The 14,951-nt window shown below is 36.4% G+C and overlaps 1 protein-coding gene across 1 annotated transcript in view; it reads left to right on the top strand.

The window, feature by feature from the left end:
• Positions 1 to 5,491: 5,491 nt before the first annotated feature.
• Positions 5,492 to 14,951, top strand: part of Smp_162290 (hypothetical protein) — a gene marked incomplete at its 5' end in the record, with an annotated part of 14,204 nt that continues 4,744 nt past the window's right edge. Inside the window, 3 exons of the mRNA XM_018797878.1 lie at positions 5,492 to 5,563; positions 9,351 to 9,806; positions 11,011 to 11,354. Of these exons, the coding sequence (XP_018652876.1) occupies positions 5,492 to 5,563; positions 9,351 to 9,806; positions 11,011 to 11,354 (872 nt within the window). The remainder of the gene's footprint in view (positions 5,564 to 9,350; positions 9,807 to 11,010; positions 11,355 to 14,951) is intronic.

The following is a 14,951-nucleotide window of genomic DNA, read 5'->3' as shown; positions in this document are numbered from 1 at the left end:
TCAAATGCCGCGGGCTGGATCGTGGATGCGCATTGTTGAGGAGTCCCATACTAGGAGGAAACGGCTGCCCATTGCTTCCAGGTTTCCCATGGTGGTATAGCTTTAATGAACTCATGAATTCAACTATAACATTACTACAATCCCCACAACCCCCCTTATGATGATAGTAAATTGGTGATTAATAGAGCATGGTGTTGAGAAAGAGAAATTAAAATGGATGCTTCGGTATCTAAAGCAGTGCTACTACAGTTTGAGAAGTGCAGCATAGAATATACAAAACCTACCAAGCTTACCACACTTTTATGATAGCCTTACTCATCTTATTTTTGTACGATAGGTTTAGCATTATGCTAATCAGATACGACAATGTGAGTTGAAAAGTTACGAAGGGCACATATGACATAGAGGTTATATGTGTTATACCACCTCTCTCACACGTTTATTTACGGTTGATTATGTCAGCCCCTCCCACCAACTTATTCAACAGACAGTTTGCATGTCTTGGTAATATTATCATGTCTGTATTAACGTGTATGCTTGATCACGTGTGACAGCTCACGCACACATCCTAGTGTATTTAGAACTTCAACCCACGTGTTCAGGATTATAGGGCCTATGTTGTCTCATCCTTATCACTTTCTTAGGTACAGGGATCCTAGCTTTCCTAGTGCAAAGACAGGATTTAGGTAGATATTCTTCAGGCCACCATTATGAGCCAGAGTTGAGAAGTGTTCCACGCCTCAGGTTCCTCGTTAAGTCGATCTGCAAAGCTTACGTTAAAGACTAAGACTATCTCAACATGGGTAAGATCCTTGGCGTTATGCTCTTTAGGAGCACAGATTCTCTTATTTGTAGGCTTTGGTCTGGTTACAACCCTTTAGAGATACTTTGGGTTAGCTTTTTTGCGGCTTCTAGATTGTTTTGGGAGTATCTCCAGTCGATTTAAACCTTGGCGTTTGGTCAAATTCTAGATGCCAAGGTAGAGCTTCGGTTAAAATCGTTTATGGCAACTTTCCACTCATTCCAAGCTCTCCTTTATCTCTTTAACAAGAGTACTGTGCCTCGCTTAACCCAAAATCTTCTCTCTACAGGTGTGTGTCATGCATGATGCATGTTCTGTAGGATAGCTGCGTGAATAGTATCTTTCACTAACTCTCGATGGTTATCCACCGCTAGCCTCCACCATTCTTATGATTATGGTGAGTATTGATGGTGCTCTCTCGTGGCCGTGTAGTTTGCTCTGCTGCAGCAAAGGTGAGAACATTCTTGTCTACTCAAAGTGTTCCATAAGTTAGCTGTTTATCGGTAGCAGTTCCCCGAGTATATGCAATAGTTGGAGTTCGAGTTGTGGTTCTCATTGTCGCTTGTTTACTTATACATATGTTGGAAGAATTGGATACACTAGTGAGAATAAATACAACTGTTTTCAGTGTGGTCTTATACCTCTCCCCATGTTACTGTCGTTGGCGGATTATTCATGCGTTTCTGGGATAAACATCAACATCACAGACAGGAAAGACCTAACACGAACAGGTATAACTGCTTAGGTACTGCAGCATGAAAACGACAGTAGACCCAGCTACCACAGAAATTATATTCGAATGCTGATCACCGAGCTTAACTAACGACGAGCATGCGGCACAGCCATCGTTGTTATCCCCTCACCCCAGCAGACTGTTTATGGACATGTTAGGATTCCGTTTCCTCCTACTTCTTTTTGCCAATTAGTTCTACTAGGAGTAGGGATCTGGGTAGGAGTGCGATTCTAATTACTTGGTCGGAGACTCAGTTTTTTGTGCTTGGGTCGAGTGATCAGTATTTCACACATTACAATGAGGTTCATTATCTAGTGATTTTTGATCTTTCTTATAATCCTGTTACTAGAAACAGGGATTTTCGACATAATACTAACCTTGAATTAAGACCTCTATTAGTCTTCCCCGTAATTATACTGCAAATACTGGTGGCAACGTTATTAGTGTACATGCTACTCAATAGACCTACTACCACTGTTATTCTTATGACAGTAATGATTATAATGATAATGATAATAATTGTTTCCAAAACCTGCCTCATGTTTTCCCCTGGTCATATGCACCCATTCTCCCCTCCATGAACTTAAATTTATTTATTCTCTTGATGATGAATTTTTCCTCACCCTTATTTTCACTCCACTACATTCTAATTTTAGACTTTCACTTTTCAACCAACCATTTTCTTGATCAGTAACGCTATTTGTGATGAATTAAACAGCTCTAATGTCTCATGAAAAATGCGTCTACTTAAACTAAAGATGTCTCAATGTACAAATAGCTGTCCAGTTCACTAAGATAATTGTAGCCGAGTAGCTAGAATGCCTTCAATGAGCGCTATCAAAGACCTGAAACCGTGTCACAACATCAAAAACCAAACAAAACATAATAATTCGGTCTATAATAGCTCCTTATAAGGATTTTTCGGATACAAGTTTGCATAACTAAGAACAAGTATTAAATGATGGTCATTATGACAACGCACCGCACATATTTGAACGTGTAACTGCACATCGAGGTACTTTGTAGACAGAAAACAGTAAACGAAATCAGGTATCATGAACTTATCTTGCAGCCTAGATTTTCAAACCTTTGAAGGGTTTTTATTAGATACATATATTAGCTCTGTCCATCGTCCACAAACTCGTGAATTGCTTTATTTACATTATTTTATTATGAAGATCTTCATAATAAAATAATGTAATGAATATCACGTTCGAACGTGATATTCTTATGAAACTTATGACTTAAGAGCTATAACATCTCTGAGGATAAATTACTACACGGATATGTTTGGGAAACAGACTATTTTTCATGCATAATATGTTTCAGTGTGTTCTTAAGCCGATATATTGATTGACATGCTGAATAAATGTTTGGTGAAGCATAGTCATTTATGGTGTTTGATCAATACTTCTACACACTCCGATTCAGGTTCAGCTTTTATGACTTTTAGTAGTTAAGAACTAAGCTTCATAGTTTGTAGGGTTGGTTTCATAGAATATCACGAAACTTGTTAGTGTCATAAATACCAAATTTAACAAATTATTTTACCACTGTTTATATCCTCATGTTTCCTTTAACTTTTCTTCAAGAAAATCAATATGTTTTTCAAGTCAGAAGATAGCTGCTATTAGTTCTTGCTTGATCACCATATGGTTGCTAGGCGATCATTTCCCAAACTGATTGTAATCCCTCTTCACTTGTTATTGTATAAAGCTATACAACCGATAAATTCATAATAGAAGTTTTGTCTTTTGCACGACCAGCTACAACGTGGAGGCACTATCTGACATAAATATTTCAAGAGAGTGGTTATTGGGTCAAAAATAATTGATGACAACTATGCTATGTAACCACAGAAGCTCAGCTTTTACTTTGCCTTTTGTAACTGACAGCGTAACGTAGAGAAAAAATTCTAAAGGCGCTATTTTCTCAGTACTTTCAAATGCGTTTACCACTTTACGTTTGCATGCCAAAGCGTATACATTAGAAGGATAGACGTAAGAGCGGATATCCGCATTTCTGAGTATGCCCAAAAGAATTTAAGAACAATAGATGCAACGGCTGTAAGTGGTGCAATAGTTCAGCATTTAATCGACACTAGGCATAGTATTGATATTTTCCAATCCTTTAAAATCGTCAGTGGACAAAACGATGTAGCGTTTCTACGGTCTGCCGAATCAGTAGCAATTAAAATCTTAAACCTGATAAATGTTGTCAAAAAGAGACAGTGATCAACTTTTCATTAACTTAATAAGTTCATAGCTTTGGATGACACCATCGGAAATTATTATTTGTTGGTATTTGCTTAGTTACGCAATCTTTGATAAACTAATTCTCATCTCATATACATCAAAATCATTCATTCATCGGGTTTTTCACTCACTCAATTCTTCAGATTTACGTAAACTCTTCTTATCTTGTTTAATTAGCACAGAAGCCTCTGTTATGAATTATAGGTACTTACTACCTCACTGATCTAAATCTTCTATATATATATACATATATATATATATATATTCAAGTGATCTAAAATTTAAGTAAACTGTTCATGAGTTTCACAATTATTACTGAGTCCATCTTATCTGCTTTTGGACTCCATTTGATTACCCCCTTACCTCTCTCTGCTTTTGAATTCCATCTTTAAATGGCCCCACGTATATTCATCCACACATATATATAAGTATTATTGATAATCTTTGTTATTCTAGTTCTTTCCGTCACCAAAGTTGATTGCTTCACATTACATCTTATATCAATGTTACATTTCAATACATATACGGTCATAAGCAGTTGATGGGAAACTCATGAAATATGATCGACTTATATAACTCCGTTTTGAACGTTGCTTTCTGTTCATTAAAATTTGTAAAAAACAATTGGATGAGATAGGAAACATTTACCATTAATTTTTCTGAAGTTCGAATTGTACAAAATATATTTTGGCATCATATAACCGGAAAATATCTTAAGTTTACTGAAAGAAATGTGCTTTTTTGTAACAGATAAAAGCTGATTTCTCGAACTATCTTTAATTATAGTTTTATTCAATAATTACTGAGTAGCTAGATCTCTATGTATTTATATTCCACTTATTGTAAGCTTTCGGTTAACCCGATAACTGTCGTTATTTGACTTACTACTCCTAATTTGTTCTCTGAGCTCATAGAACAAAACTCCATCAAAATCACCCACCTGAGCTACAAATCTTCTCCACTATCTCCACATTATTGTGTAACGTGGTCTGGTATGTCTGTGAATATAACACACCTGTTTGGAATGTAAATATATTTGAGGGGTTCGCTACTTTGGAACTCAAGAAGGATAAGTCACGTTGGTTAGGTGAGATCGAGTGAATTACTATTCTTCTACCTCGATTGTATGTCTCAAAGACACATTATGCACCAAGGCAAGGAAATTCCATAAATGACATTATTAATTCCATTTATGTGAACCAAATCAATTCGTAACCAACTCCATGACTAAATGTAGATCAAGACCAGTCTTTGCATATGTATGGAATATCTGACTAATCTTTAGTTTCTTTTACTAACGATTGTGAGTGACCTAGTTTACTATTGTCCTCCCCTGATAGAACTGTGGTGAGACATTCAAGCATTTCGATGGTTGAATAACTTGACAATTGGTAATATCACTAGCTCCTAAATAAATAAACATGTGTCTAGAATGAGTACATAGCGTGTACTTGGTCATTGAGTTTTATAAAATCAGAGTAGTAAGTCAGGCAGGCAAGATATCACTTTCATAGTTCACTAATCACTAGCTATTGTGCTAAATGCTTCATAGAATGTCACATTTAATATATTTTTGTGACATTTTTTATGTAACTACTCAATTTCTTCACGTTTCTTGTTGATTTATCTTCTTCAAAACAGTACTTTTTCCTGGATTTAAAATTACACAATTTCTCAGTTTCAGAATTCATATAAAGTCTAATGATAACGGAAACACTAAAAGAGGAGGATATCGACAGTTGCGAATGCGATGAAAAATTATCTGAGGAAAAGGTAGGTTGTCCGTCAAAAATGAATTCGCAATTTTTCCTTCTCAATTTGCACATAATTAATCTTCTCGGAAAACGTAACTAGGTAGGAACAAAGGAGATAATTTCAGGTTATAGTAAGTTATTGATTTATTAACCTAAGCAATGTAGAATAAAAGTGATAGCACTCTTCACCTATAAAATAACATAATAATAACGTGAGGGAAATAGCTAAGCGAAAATACCATGAAGGCAGTGCTGGAAGTATCAAGCAAAATTTATTGTTTGTTTTCACGTAACGATTAGTAAAGGAGTGATTTTGTAGGGTATTAGGGGCAGCCAAATTAAAAACATGGAACTTATTTGTAAAGTCACTAACTCTTAAGCTTAACCATTTCAGCAGATGAATATCTCTTGATTGGAGTTGCTCGAGGTAATCTTAATCAATAGTTGGGGCTTCTAGATGACACGTTTTGAAATTTACTTCATTGGAGTAGGCACGTTAATCCTATCTTGGAGATAATAACGCTTCATACTATTTTGTCCATGGAGTTCTATCATCTTTTTCACAATTATATTTCAGTTTTGCTAATCTGTATCCCCCACTAATTAACATCTTCTACTCCGATCCAAATACTTGGATACTTGGAATGAGAAGTGTCTTTTCCAAGGTCTCACACTGTAAATGACTGATTGGCTGATTGCACTGCACTTATAACTGAGCTTCGTAAAATCGCATAAATTGCTTGACCCATATCTACGACTAACTAAAGATAACGAGATTTAATTCAATTAAAAGACGGTTAGTTTGACAGGGAATCAATGAGCGTAAATTAGGTGAGAAAGCTCCTCTCAATTTAGTTACTTATATCTATGGGATATCTAACCATTGTGGTGTTGAAGCTATCATGCATATATTTAGAAATTGTTGTGAAAATCGATTCAGTTATAAGGCAAAAACTTCCGGAGCTATTTTTCTACGATTATGCATATATACACACATTGTTTGCGTGTGTATTAGGTAATTCGGTTTTATTATTTCCGTATTACCCTAGTTTCAAGTTTTTATTTGAACTATGAATTGTTGCTATGGCATTTCCCACTCATAAACTAGAACTAATAATTTATGTACCCAGTACTCTGTTTTTCTCATCTTTACTTCTGTTGTTCAGTATTAGTACTATTACTCAATTGGTCTGTTACGTGGTCTAGTCTTGTATGTATATAAATAAATTTTTGAAACTACAATAATAATCTTGGACTGATGATCACTGGCCCTGTATTCTTCCCCTCCGTTCGAGACTAGATAGTATTGGGCCAACCGTCAAGTATAGAGTGTCAGTCATCCTTGTCCTTATTGCTTATTGATTTCTTAAGGTCATCTATGTGTATTGGTTGATTGTGAAATATCACAGAAATGATCCTAAAAGCAAGTTATACAAATCTTTCTTTCAATATTGTTTGAGTGCATATGGTTTCGAATTCAGTAACACATTTAAACTTGACCCGATCTTAACCTTTGACAATCCTCACTTGTCATATTGACTGTTTGATAATCTTTAAGTTTTGTTGAGCGTATGTTTCATAAAAAATTAACTTCTTATCAAACCAGTTAAGCAGATGTTAGAACATTGACAGTTATAGTTGAGACACTGTTCATTTGACATGTTGATCACTGAAATCATCGGTTCATTCACACGTCTTTATATGTTCAGCACCACAATGTTCTGGTTTGGAGATGTTGAGTAATTAAGACAAGTGATTAATTTTATCATCTCATCAATCAGTCAGTTACATGCTTCAGTGAAGTACCTAGAGTACTACGATGTCTCTCTGATTATCAAAAGTAATGGACTGATGTTTGGTGATCTAAGGGAACTGACAAAAAGCCATGAACTAAGGTTTCATGATATTCCTAGTGTAACAAGCAATTTCCTACAGGTGAAACTCTAAGCTATTCTCTAGACTGCCGAGCACAGAGTCTTGTTTTGCCAAAAGTCAGAACAAGTAAGCTATTGGGCTTAATAAACTTTATCTGTTTCGAACAGTAACTAGAGCATAGAAAAAATGAGTTAACAAGGTGAATATTGTTTTACACTGAACATAACATTGTGATCGGTGGATAAACAAGACATATTCATACATGGTCAAAGAAAGTTATTCTGGCGATGAGTGTTTCACCTTATCATTGGTATGTTCATTTATAGATCTCATTTTACACCTAGTCTTCTACAAGATGTACCTGCATTTCAGAATTGATATTCACTCTGGGACTCGAATCCAGTACCGTTCGCTTCAAACGCCATTGCGTTATCCACTTGGCCACTGAGTCCTGATAGCCACTTGCTTGTGCGATGGGGTGAAATGTAAATTCACTTAGTATTGTATGTTTGAATCTTCCCATTGATGTGTTAGGACTACAACTGGTCAGTCTCTCATTGACCATATGTGCATACTGTGCGTATTGCCTCGATATAGCCTTAATTCATGAGCATTTTAAGCAAAGATGGATAGTTGCTAGCAGTGGAATCTAGAACGCGCGTTTCGTCCTATTTGAGGCTCATCAGCTGGATGTACCTGCATTTCAGAATCGATGTTCACTCTGGGACTCGAACGCAGTACCTTTCTCTTCAAACGCCATCACGTTATCCACTCGGTCACTGAGTCCTGTTCACAAATTGACAAGTACAATTGTCTATGTTCTGATTGGTTGCTCAAGGTCACACGATTGATCAAGGGTGATATGTCCTTTTGTTTTAAACAGCAGTTAGTGGCCTGCTTGAACATCTAGGCTATCTGTTGTATTTCAACGAGTTAGCTGTACTTTGTTTGTTTAAATACATCATTATGGTTATTAATCACATAACCTATTCAGGTGTGTTTACGAAAAGTTTATAACCATTCGCTGTAAAGGTTACAAAAGCCCTAATCAGAGATATCGTAGTTGCTGGCAGACAATATGCAGCGAAAAGAATGTACATCATTTAGACGTCGATTGACGGAACCTCTAACTTCTAACTGGCGATCACTCAATATTTATTGTCAGAATCGATGAAGAACTAAGAGACGGGAACTTGCTGAGATACTTTGCACTGTCAATTCTATATTGTACTAAAAATATAATATGCAATAAATCTAATAATAATAAGATTTTAATAGTTGAAATCATGAGTCAATTAAAGCTAGACCATCATGGAAAACCTGGAAGCACTGAACAGCCGTTTCGTCCTATTGTGGGACTCCTCAGCAGTGCGGAATTCGAACCCAGGACGTATCAGTCTCGCTCGCAAGCACTTAACCTCTAGACCACTAAGGTGGCCGGCATCCAACGATGTTAATATCTAACTTCAATCAATCTATGAAATTAAACAACCGTGGTTCGTGAATGCACACTGCTAAAGAGTTCTACTGTAGGATGAAACAGCCATCCAGTACTTCCGGGTTTTCTATGTTTGTCTAACTTCAATTGATTCATGATATGAACCCCTTATGATAAGACCTAATTGGGCTCATCAGTAGTACGTATCCACTATTTCGCCTCTTGAGATTCGAACCCAGAACATATAAGTCCCGCTCACAAGCACTTAACCTCTAGACCATTAAGCTGGCCGGCATCCAATGGTGTTAATATCTAACTTCAATCAATCTATGAAATTGAACAACCGTGGGTCGTAGAAGCACACAGCCAAGGAGTTCAACTATAGGACGAAACAGCCATCCAGTGCTTCCAGGTTTTCCATGTTTGTCTAACTTCAATTGATTCATGATCTGAACCCTATTCTAATGATAAAACCTTATTGTTTTTCTTTTAGATTTCAATGGAAGACAATACTGATGATGATGATAATGATTATAAATTAGCACTTGAAAAACTTTGGGGTAAAGAAATAGCTAATTATTTTTTAAATCCAAATATTCAAAAATCAATTAAACAATTAAATGATAAATATTATTTAATTGGTGGTTATCCAAATGGTATGTTACATGGATCTAGGATACCATTTAATTATGAATTGAAACCATGGTTACTAAATATACCACATAGTAACATGAAACAATCCGGTTCACCAACTACATCTAAAGTACCTAATATTATTGATTTATTGAAATATCATTTAGGATCAAATTATAGTGCACAATATTTATGGAATTTATTAAGATATAAATCATATGAACAATTAATTAATTATGAAAAACAATTAAGTCATGAAGATTATAATACATATGCTTCATTTACATATGAATATGTATTATCAAAGAAACAAAAGGTAAGTGTAAAGGATATTGTTTTGTTTGTTTGTTAAAATTAAATTGATCAGAGGAGGTTTTGTGGAGAATTTAGTATTTTCACAGTTGAAATCATGAGTCAATTGAAGCTAGACCACCATCGAAAACCTGGAAGCACTGGACGGCCGTTTCGTCCTATTATGGGACTCCTCAGCAGTGCGCATCCACGAACACGCTCCCGCGAGCGAGATTCGAACCCAGGACCTACCAGTCTCGAGCCGAAGCCCTTAACCGATAGACCACTGAGCTGGCATCCAACGGTGTTAATTAATTAAATTGTATGCTTACCCCCTAAATGTCATGATATGGTCAAAGGGGCGGGGGAGGGTCAGCTCTCTCTCTCACTGTCTCTAGAAATACTCTCACATGGACATGAGTATACAGTCACTATCAGGGAAGTCCTACTCACTGCCTTCTTGTGATGGGGGTGTTTTTTACAAAATTGAGAGTATGAAAGGTGAATATCTGGTGCTTTAATAGGGTTCGGTGAATACGGAGGTTAGACCTAGGAGAGTTGGAAAACTCTCATTCTAGATCAGTGGTGCACATGGTCTGTAGTATCCTGAACAAACAAATGACTTAGGAACCTATTCTCGGTCACCGGCTACCATGAGACTGCATCGCCTAGCGTTGGTACACTGCCTTGTGGATTAGAACTTTAGGTCGATGGCTCAGGGTGTGGCCCCCTAAGAAAACTGCCTGTTTCTGTTTGGTCACCCGGACAATATCACAGCCCACACACACAAATCAAGTGACTTGTGTGGTGTATATGTATTCGATACCCCCTTTGTACCAATATTTATGTGTTCATATAAATAAATAAATAAACTTCCAATTACGCGAGACAATGTTTCAAGAAATAGTTTACATACTTTATTATTGCTTATGCATTCCTCCCTTGACAACAAACTTAAGCTACCGAATAGAGTTAGGCCCTGATGAACAACTTAGAAATTATGAGAAATTGAGGATATTGAGTGAATTGAACTGATTCAATGTACAAGAATTACACTCTTTGACTCGAACCCAATACCTTTCGCCTCAAACCCCATTGTAGATGCAGGTACATCCAGCTGATGAGTCTCAAATAGGATGAAACACCCATCCTGGATTCCACTCTTAGCAACTATCCATCTTTGCTTATAACAAAGTGATTGTTTTCCCACTTTGATCCCTTTTTTTTAGCCACCACTATGTGATTTCATTCGTCATAATCCATCAAATTCATTAATTCATATAATGAAACAATTAAAATCATCATCAATTAAAAAACAATTACATCAAATGAATATATCTACATTATGGGCTAATCGTAATCAAGATCAATTTCGTATTCTGTCTTATCAACAAGATTTAAAAGATACAATTAAAACCATGGCAACTAACAATTTCTATTCTTCTTCTTCTTCATCATTATTGAATAATCAAATGAATCAAAAACAAGTGAATGAATTGATATCATTATATCCTATATTAAAAGATAAACATAATGAAACATTTATTGATAACGATTTACAACCATTAGAGAAGTAAGTGAACTGTGTTGACGTTATTCAGTCTGAATGGCACCTCCCCCCTCCCCCCCGAATGTTGTAGTATGATCGAGGGTGGAGAGAATCAGTTCTCTCTCTCTCACTCTCACATGGAAGGGTTTATATAGCTACTAGATAGTCGTTTCGTTCTAGTATGGGACTTATCAGCAGTGCACGCTCACAACTCTCCAAACGGTATTCAAATTCAGGTCCTTTAACCTCATGCATGAATGCCTAACCCTTATACCACAGAGTCTGGATCCATTAGCGTACAAGTCTTATTTCAATCAATCCACGATATTACACGATCATTCTCTATTGTTTTCAGTGAGTAAATTTCTCTCACCCAAATGCCCTGGTAGGGCAGGGGGTAGGTAGAGTCAGCTCTCCCTTTCGAAATGCTCTCATATGGCCAAGTGCATATAACCACTACCAGGGAAGTCTTACTCCCTTCTCGCCACTTGGGTGTTGTTTATGAAATTAAAAGGACGACAAGAGAATGTCTGGCGCTTTAACCAGATTGGTGGACACGGAAAGTCCACCTAGGAGAGTTGGAAAATCTCCATTACAAACTAATGATGTACATGGACTCCAGGATCATGAGGGAACAAATGGGGTACGAACTAATTATTAGTCACCGACTACCATGGGACTGCATCTCCTAACGTTGTTACACTGCTTTATGGATCATAGCTTTAGATTGAAGGCTCACGGTGTACCCCCCAAATGTCAAACAATCATGATTTAGCTTTTTTGAATGAAATGATTATTCCGAAAACAAAAAAACAAACGGAAAAATTATTAAAGATGTATAGTTTTAGATTGTTGGCTTTCTAACCTTATTATCCTACTTACTTACTTACTTACGCCTGTTACTCCCAATCGAGCATAGGCCGCCGACCAGCATTCTACAACCCACTCTGTCCTGAGCCTTCCTTTCTAGTTCTATCCAACTTTTGTTCATTCTTCTCATGTCTGTCTCCATTTCTCGGTGTAATGTGTTCTTTGGTCTTCCTCTTCTCCTTTAACCTTCAGGATTCCATGTGAGGGCTTGTCTTGTGACACAATTGGGTGATTTCCTCAAAGTGCGTCCAATCCACTTCCAGCGCTTCTTCCTCATTATAATTTGATTAATTGAGTCCTATCATTATAAAGAGCTAGAGGAAATACAAGATCAGTATGATTACTCCATTGGAACTCATATGAGTTATACACATGATATGTAGGTGTTCAGTCAGTTGTACCTTATTATCTTTTGAATCAATGAACAAACTTCCGAATACACTTTCCTTTTATTGATTATCAGTATAAGACGATATTGTCATTAGAATGATTATTGCACTTTTAAATCTAATATAATGAAAGATATAGTAGTATTTTATACACAGTATGGCAATTAATCTTGTGATTTTTAATAGTTGAATTCACGATCGCTCTCGCAGATTTCGAGCTCAGGATCTTCGGTCTCGCGCCCGTAGATGCGCACTGCTGAGAAGTCCCATACTAGGACGAAACGGCCTTCCAATGCTTCCAGGTTTTCCATGGTGATCTAGTTATAATCGACTCATGAATTCAACTATTAAGAGTTACTAGAATTTTTTATATATAATTGAAATCATTAGTCAATTGAAGCTAGACCATCATGAAAAACCTGGATACACTGGACGGCCGTTTTGTCCTACTGTTGGACTCCTCAGCAATACGTATTCACTATTCCACCTCACGAGATTCGAACCCAGTTACTAGAATTCACAAAAACCCCATTCTAATAATAATAATAATAATCTTATGATTACATTACAATTCAAGTTTAAATTATCAGTCCAAATCACTGTCGAATTGTTCTCATTATAAGGAATGACAGTACTAGATTGTAGCGACCAGTTAAGTTTTTACGATTTGAAATTATGAATCATATTGAACACTGCATACAAGTCCTGATTATGAACCAGACATCTATCTGACTAGCGTCCTATTAAATGTTGTAAACTGACTAGAATTAAAAGTTTAGACCGATTGATTCCAAATCAACAATGAACCGATTCTATTGTCACCAAGAGATTCGAAACTGAGAGTTTGAAATCCTTGTGGGATTAAAGTTTATCATTGACGAGAAATTCCAAACTAACGGGTTTAATCTAATGTGATTCCAGTTATTGATGAGAATTGTCGTCATATAATAAAGCAATTCAAATGTGGGTACAACTGACCCATCGTAATATTAACGAAATAAACCTTCAATAGTCTTAGTTCACGAAGTGGATTGGGCACACTTTGAGGAAATCACCCAATTGCGTCACAAGACAAACCCTCACATGGAATCCTGAAGGTCAAAGGAGAAGAGGAAGTTCAAAGAACCCATTTTGCCAAGGAATGGAGACAGACATGAGAAGAATGAACAAAAGTTGGATAGAACTAGAAAAGAAGGCCCAGGACAGAGTGGGTTGTAGAATGCTGGTCGGCGGCCTATGCTCGATTGGGAGTAACAGGCGCAAGTAAGTAAGTCTTGGTTCACGTATCTATCGGACAACCTGTGTGCAAAATATTTTTCGATTTAAATCTATACGCATACATCTACTCCATTCAAAATTACCAAAGAGTGTAAACATGAGAACATCTTCTATCTGTACATTGATTGGATTCGATCCATAATCACCTAACTCGTAAATGATCTTGTCTAATCTTCAACGTGTAGCTTGAAACCAAAGACTATACATTCATGAATAGAAGTGATCTGTTACATTCCACTTCGAATTCAGCACTGATTTGAATTACAATACTTTACAAAGAAAGAGAGAATAGAAAGAACGAAACAACTCTCCATTACTGACTAATTGTTGTATAATCCTCATACCCACGCTGAAAAGTTTTCTGTTGATAGATATCACAGTACTATTACAAGTCACCTTATTTTAGTTTACCTTATTAAACCTATTCATTTAGTTTTATAAGCAAAGATGGATATTGGCTAGTAGTGGAATCCAAGACACGTGTTCCATCCTATTTGGGACTCGTCAGATGGATGTACCTGCATTACAGAGTTGATATTCACTCTGGGACTCAAACCCAGTACCTTTCGCATCAAACACCATCGCGTTATCCATTTTGCTTATAAAGCTTGTGACTTCAGGCAATATTGAGTCAGTCCTCATAGGATGCACACATACTAACAAGAGACTGATCAATTACAGTCAAAAATAACAATGGGAAGATACAAGTAAGCAACAACAACAACAAGTGACTATTCATTCAGTCTTGTAACGGGCACTCTGTTTTTAACTTCTCAAACTGTGCATATAAAAATATGCACATTTATTATTCGAAGCGAGATGTTGAAGACTAACAAACTGGATAACTAGTCATTTCAATATGTTGCTAAGTAAACGAACATCTAAAAAAAGACCAAAAACATGGGTCAGGAAACTTTTGCAATTTAATATCAGTTACTTATAAGTAGTATAGTACGTTATACTAAATAAGTACCATACATTAACAATTAATAGTTTGATCAGAAGGGGTTTTGTGGAGATTTCAGTATTTTTCAAAGTTGAAATCATGATTCGATTGGAGCTAGACCACCATGGAAAACCTGGA

Source organism: Schistosoma mansoni, chromosome 6 (assembly GCF_000237925.1).
Source record: "Schistosoma mansoni strain Puerto Rico chromosome 6, complete genome".
Taxonomy (NCBI): Eukaryota; Metazoa; Platyhelminthes; class Trematoda; order Strigeidida; family Schistosomatidae; genus Schistosoma; species Schistosoma mansoni.
Note: the sequence above shows the minus strand (reverse complement) of the source record. Positions and strands in the feature narration are given on the sequence as shown.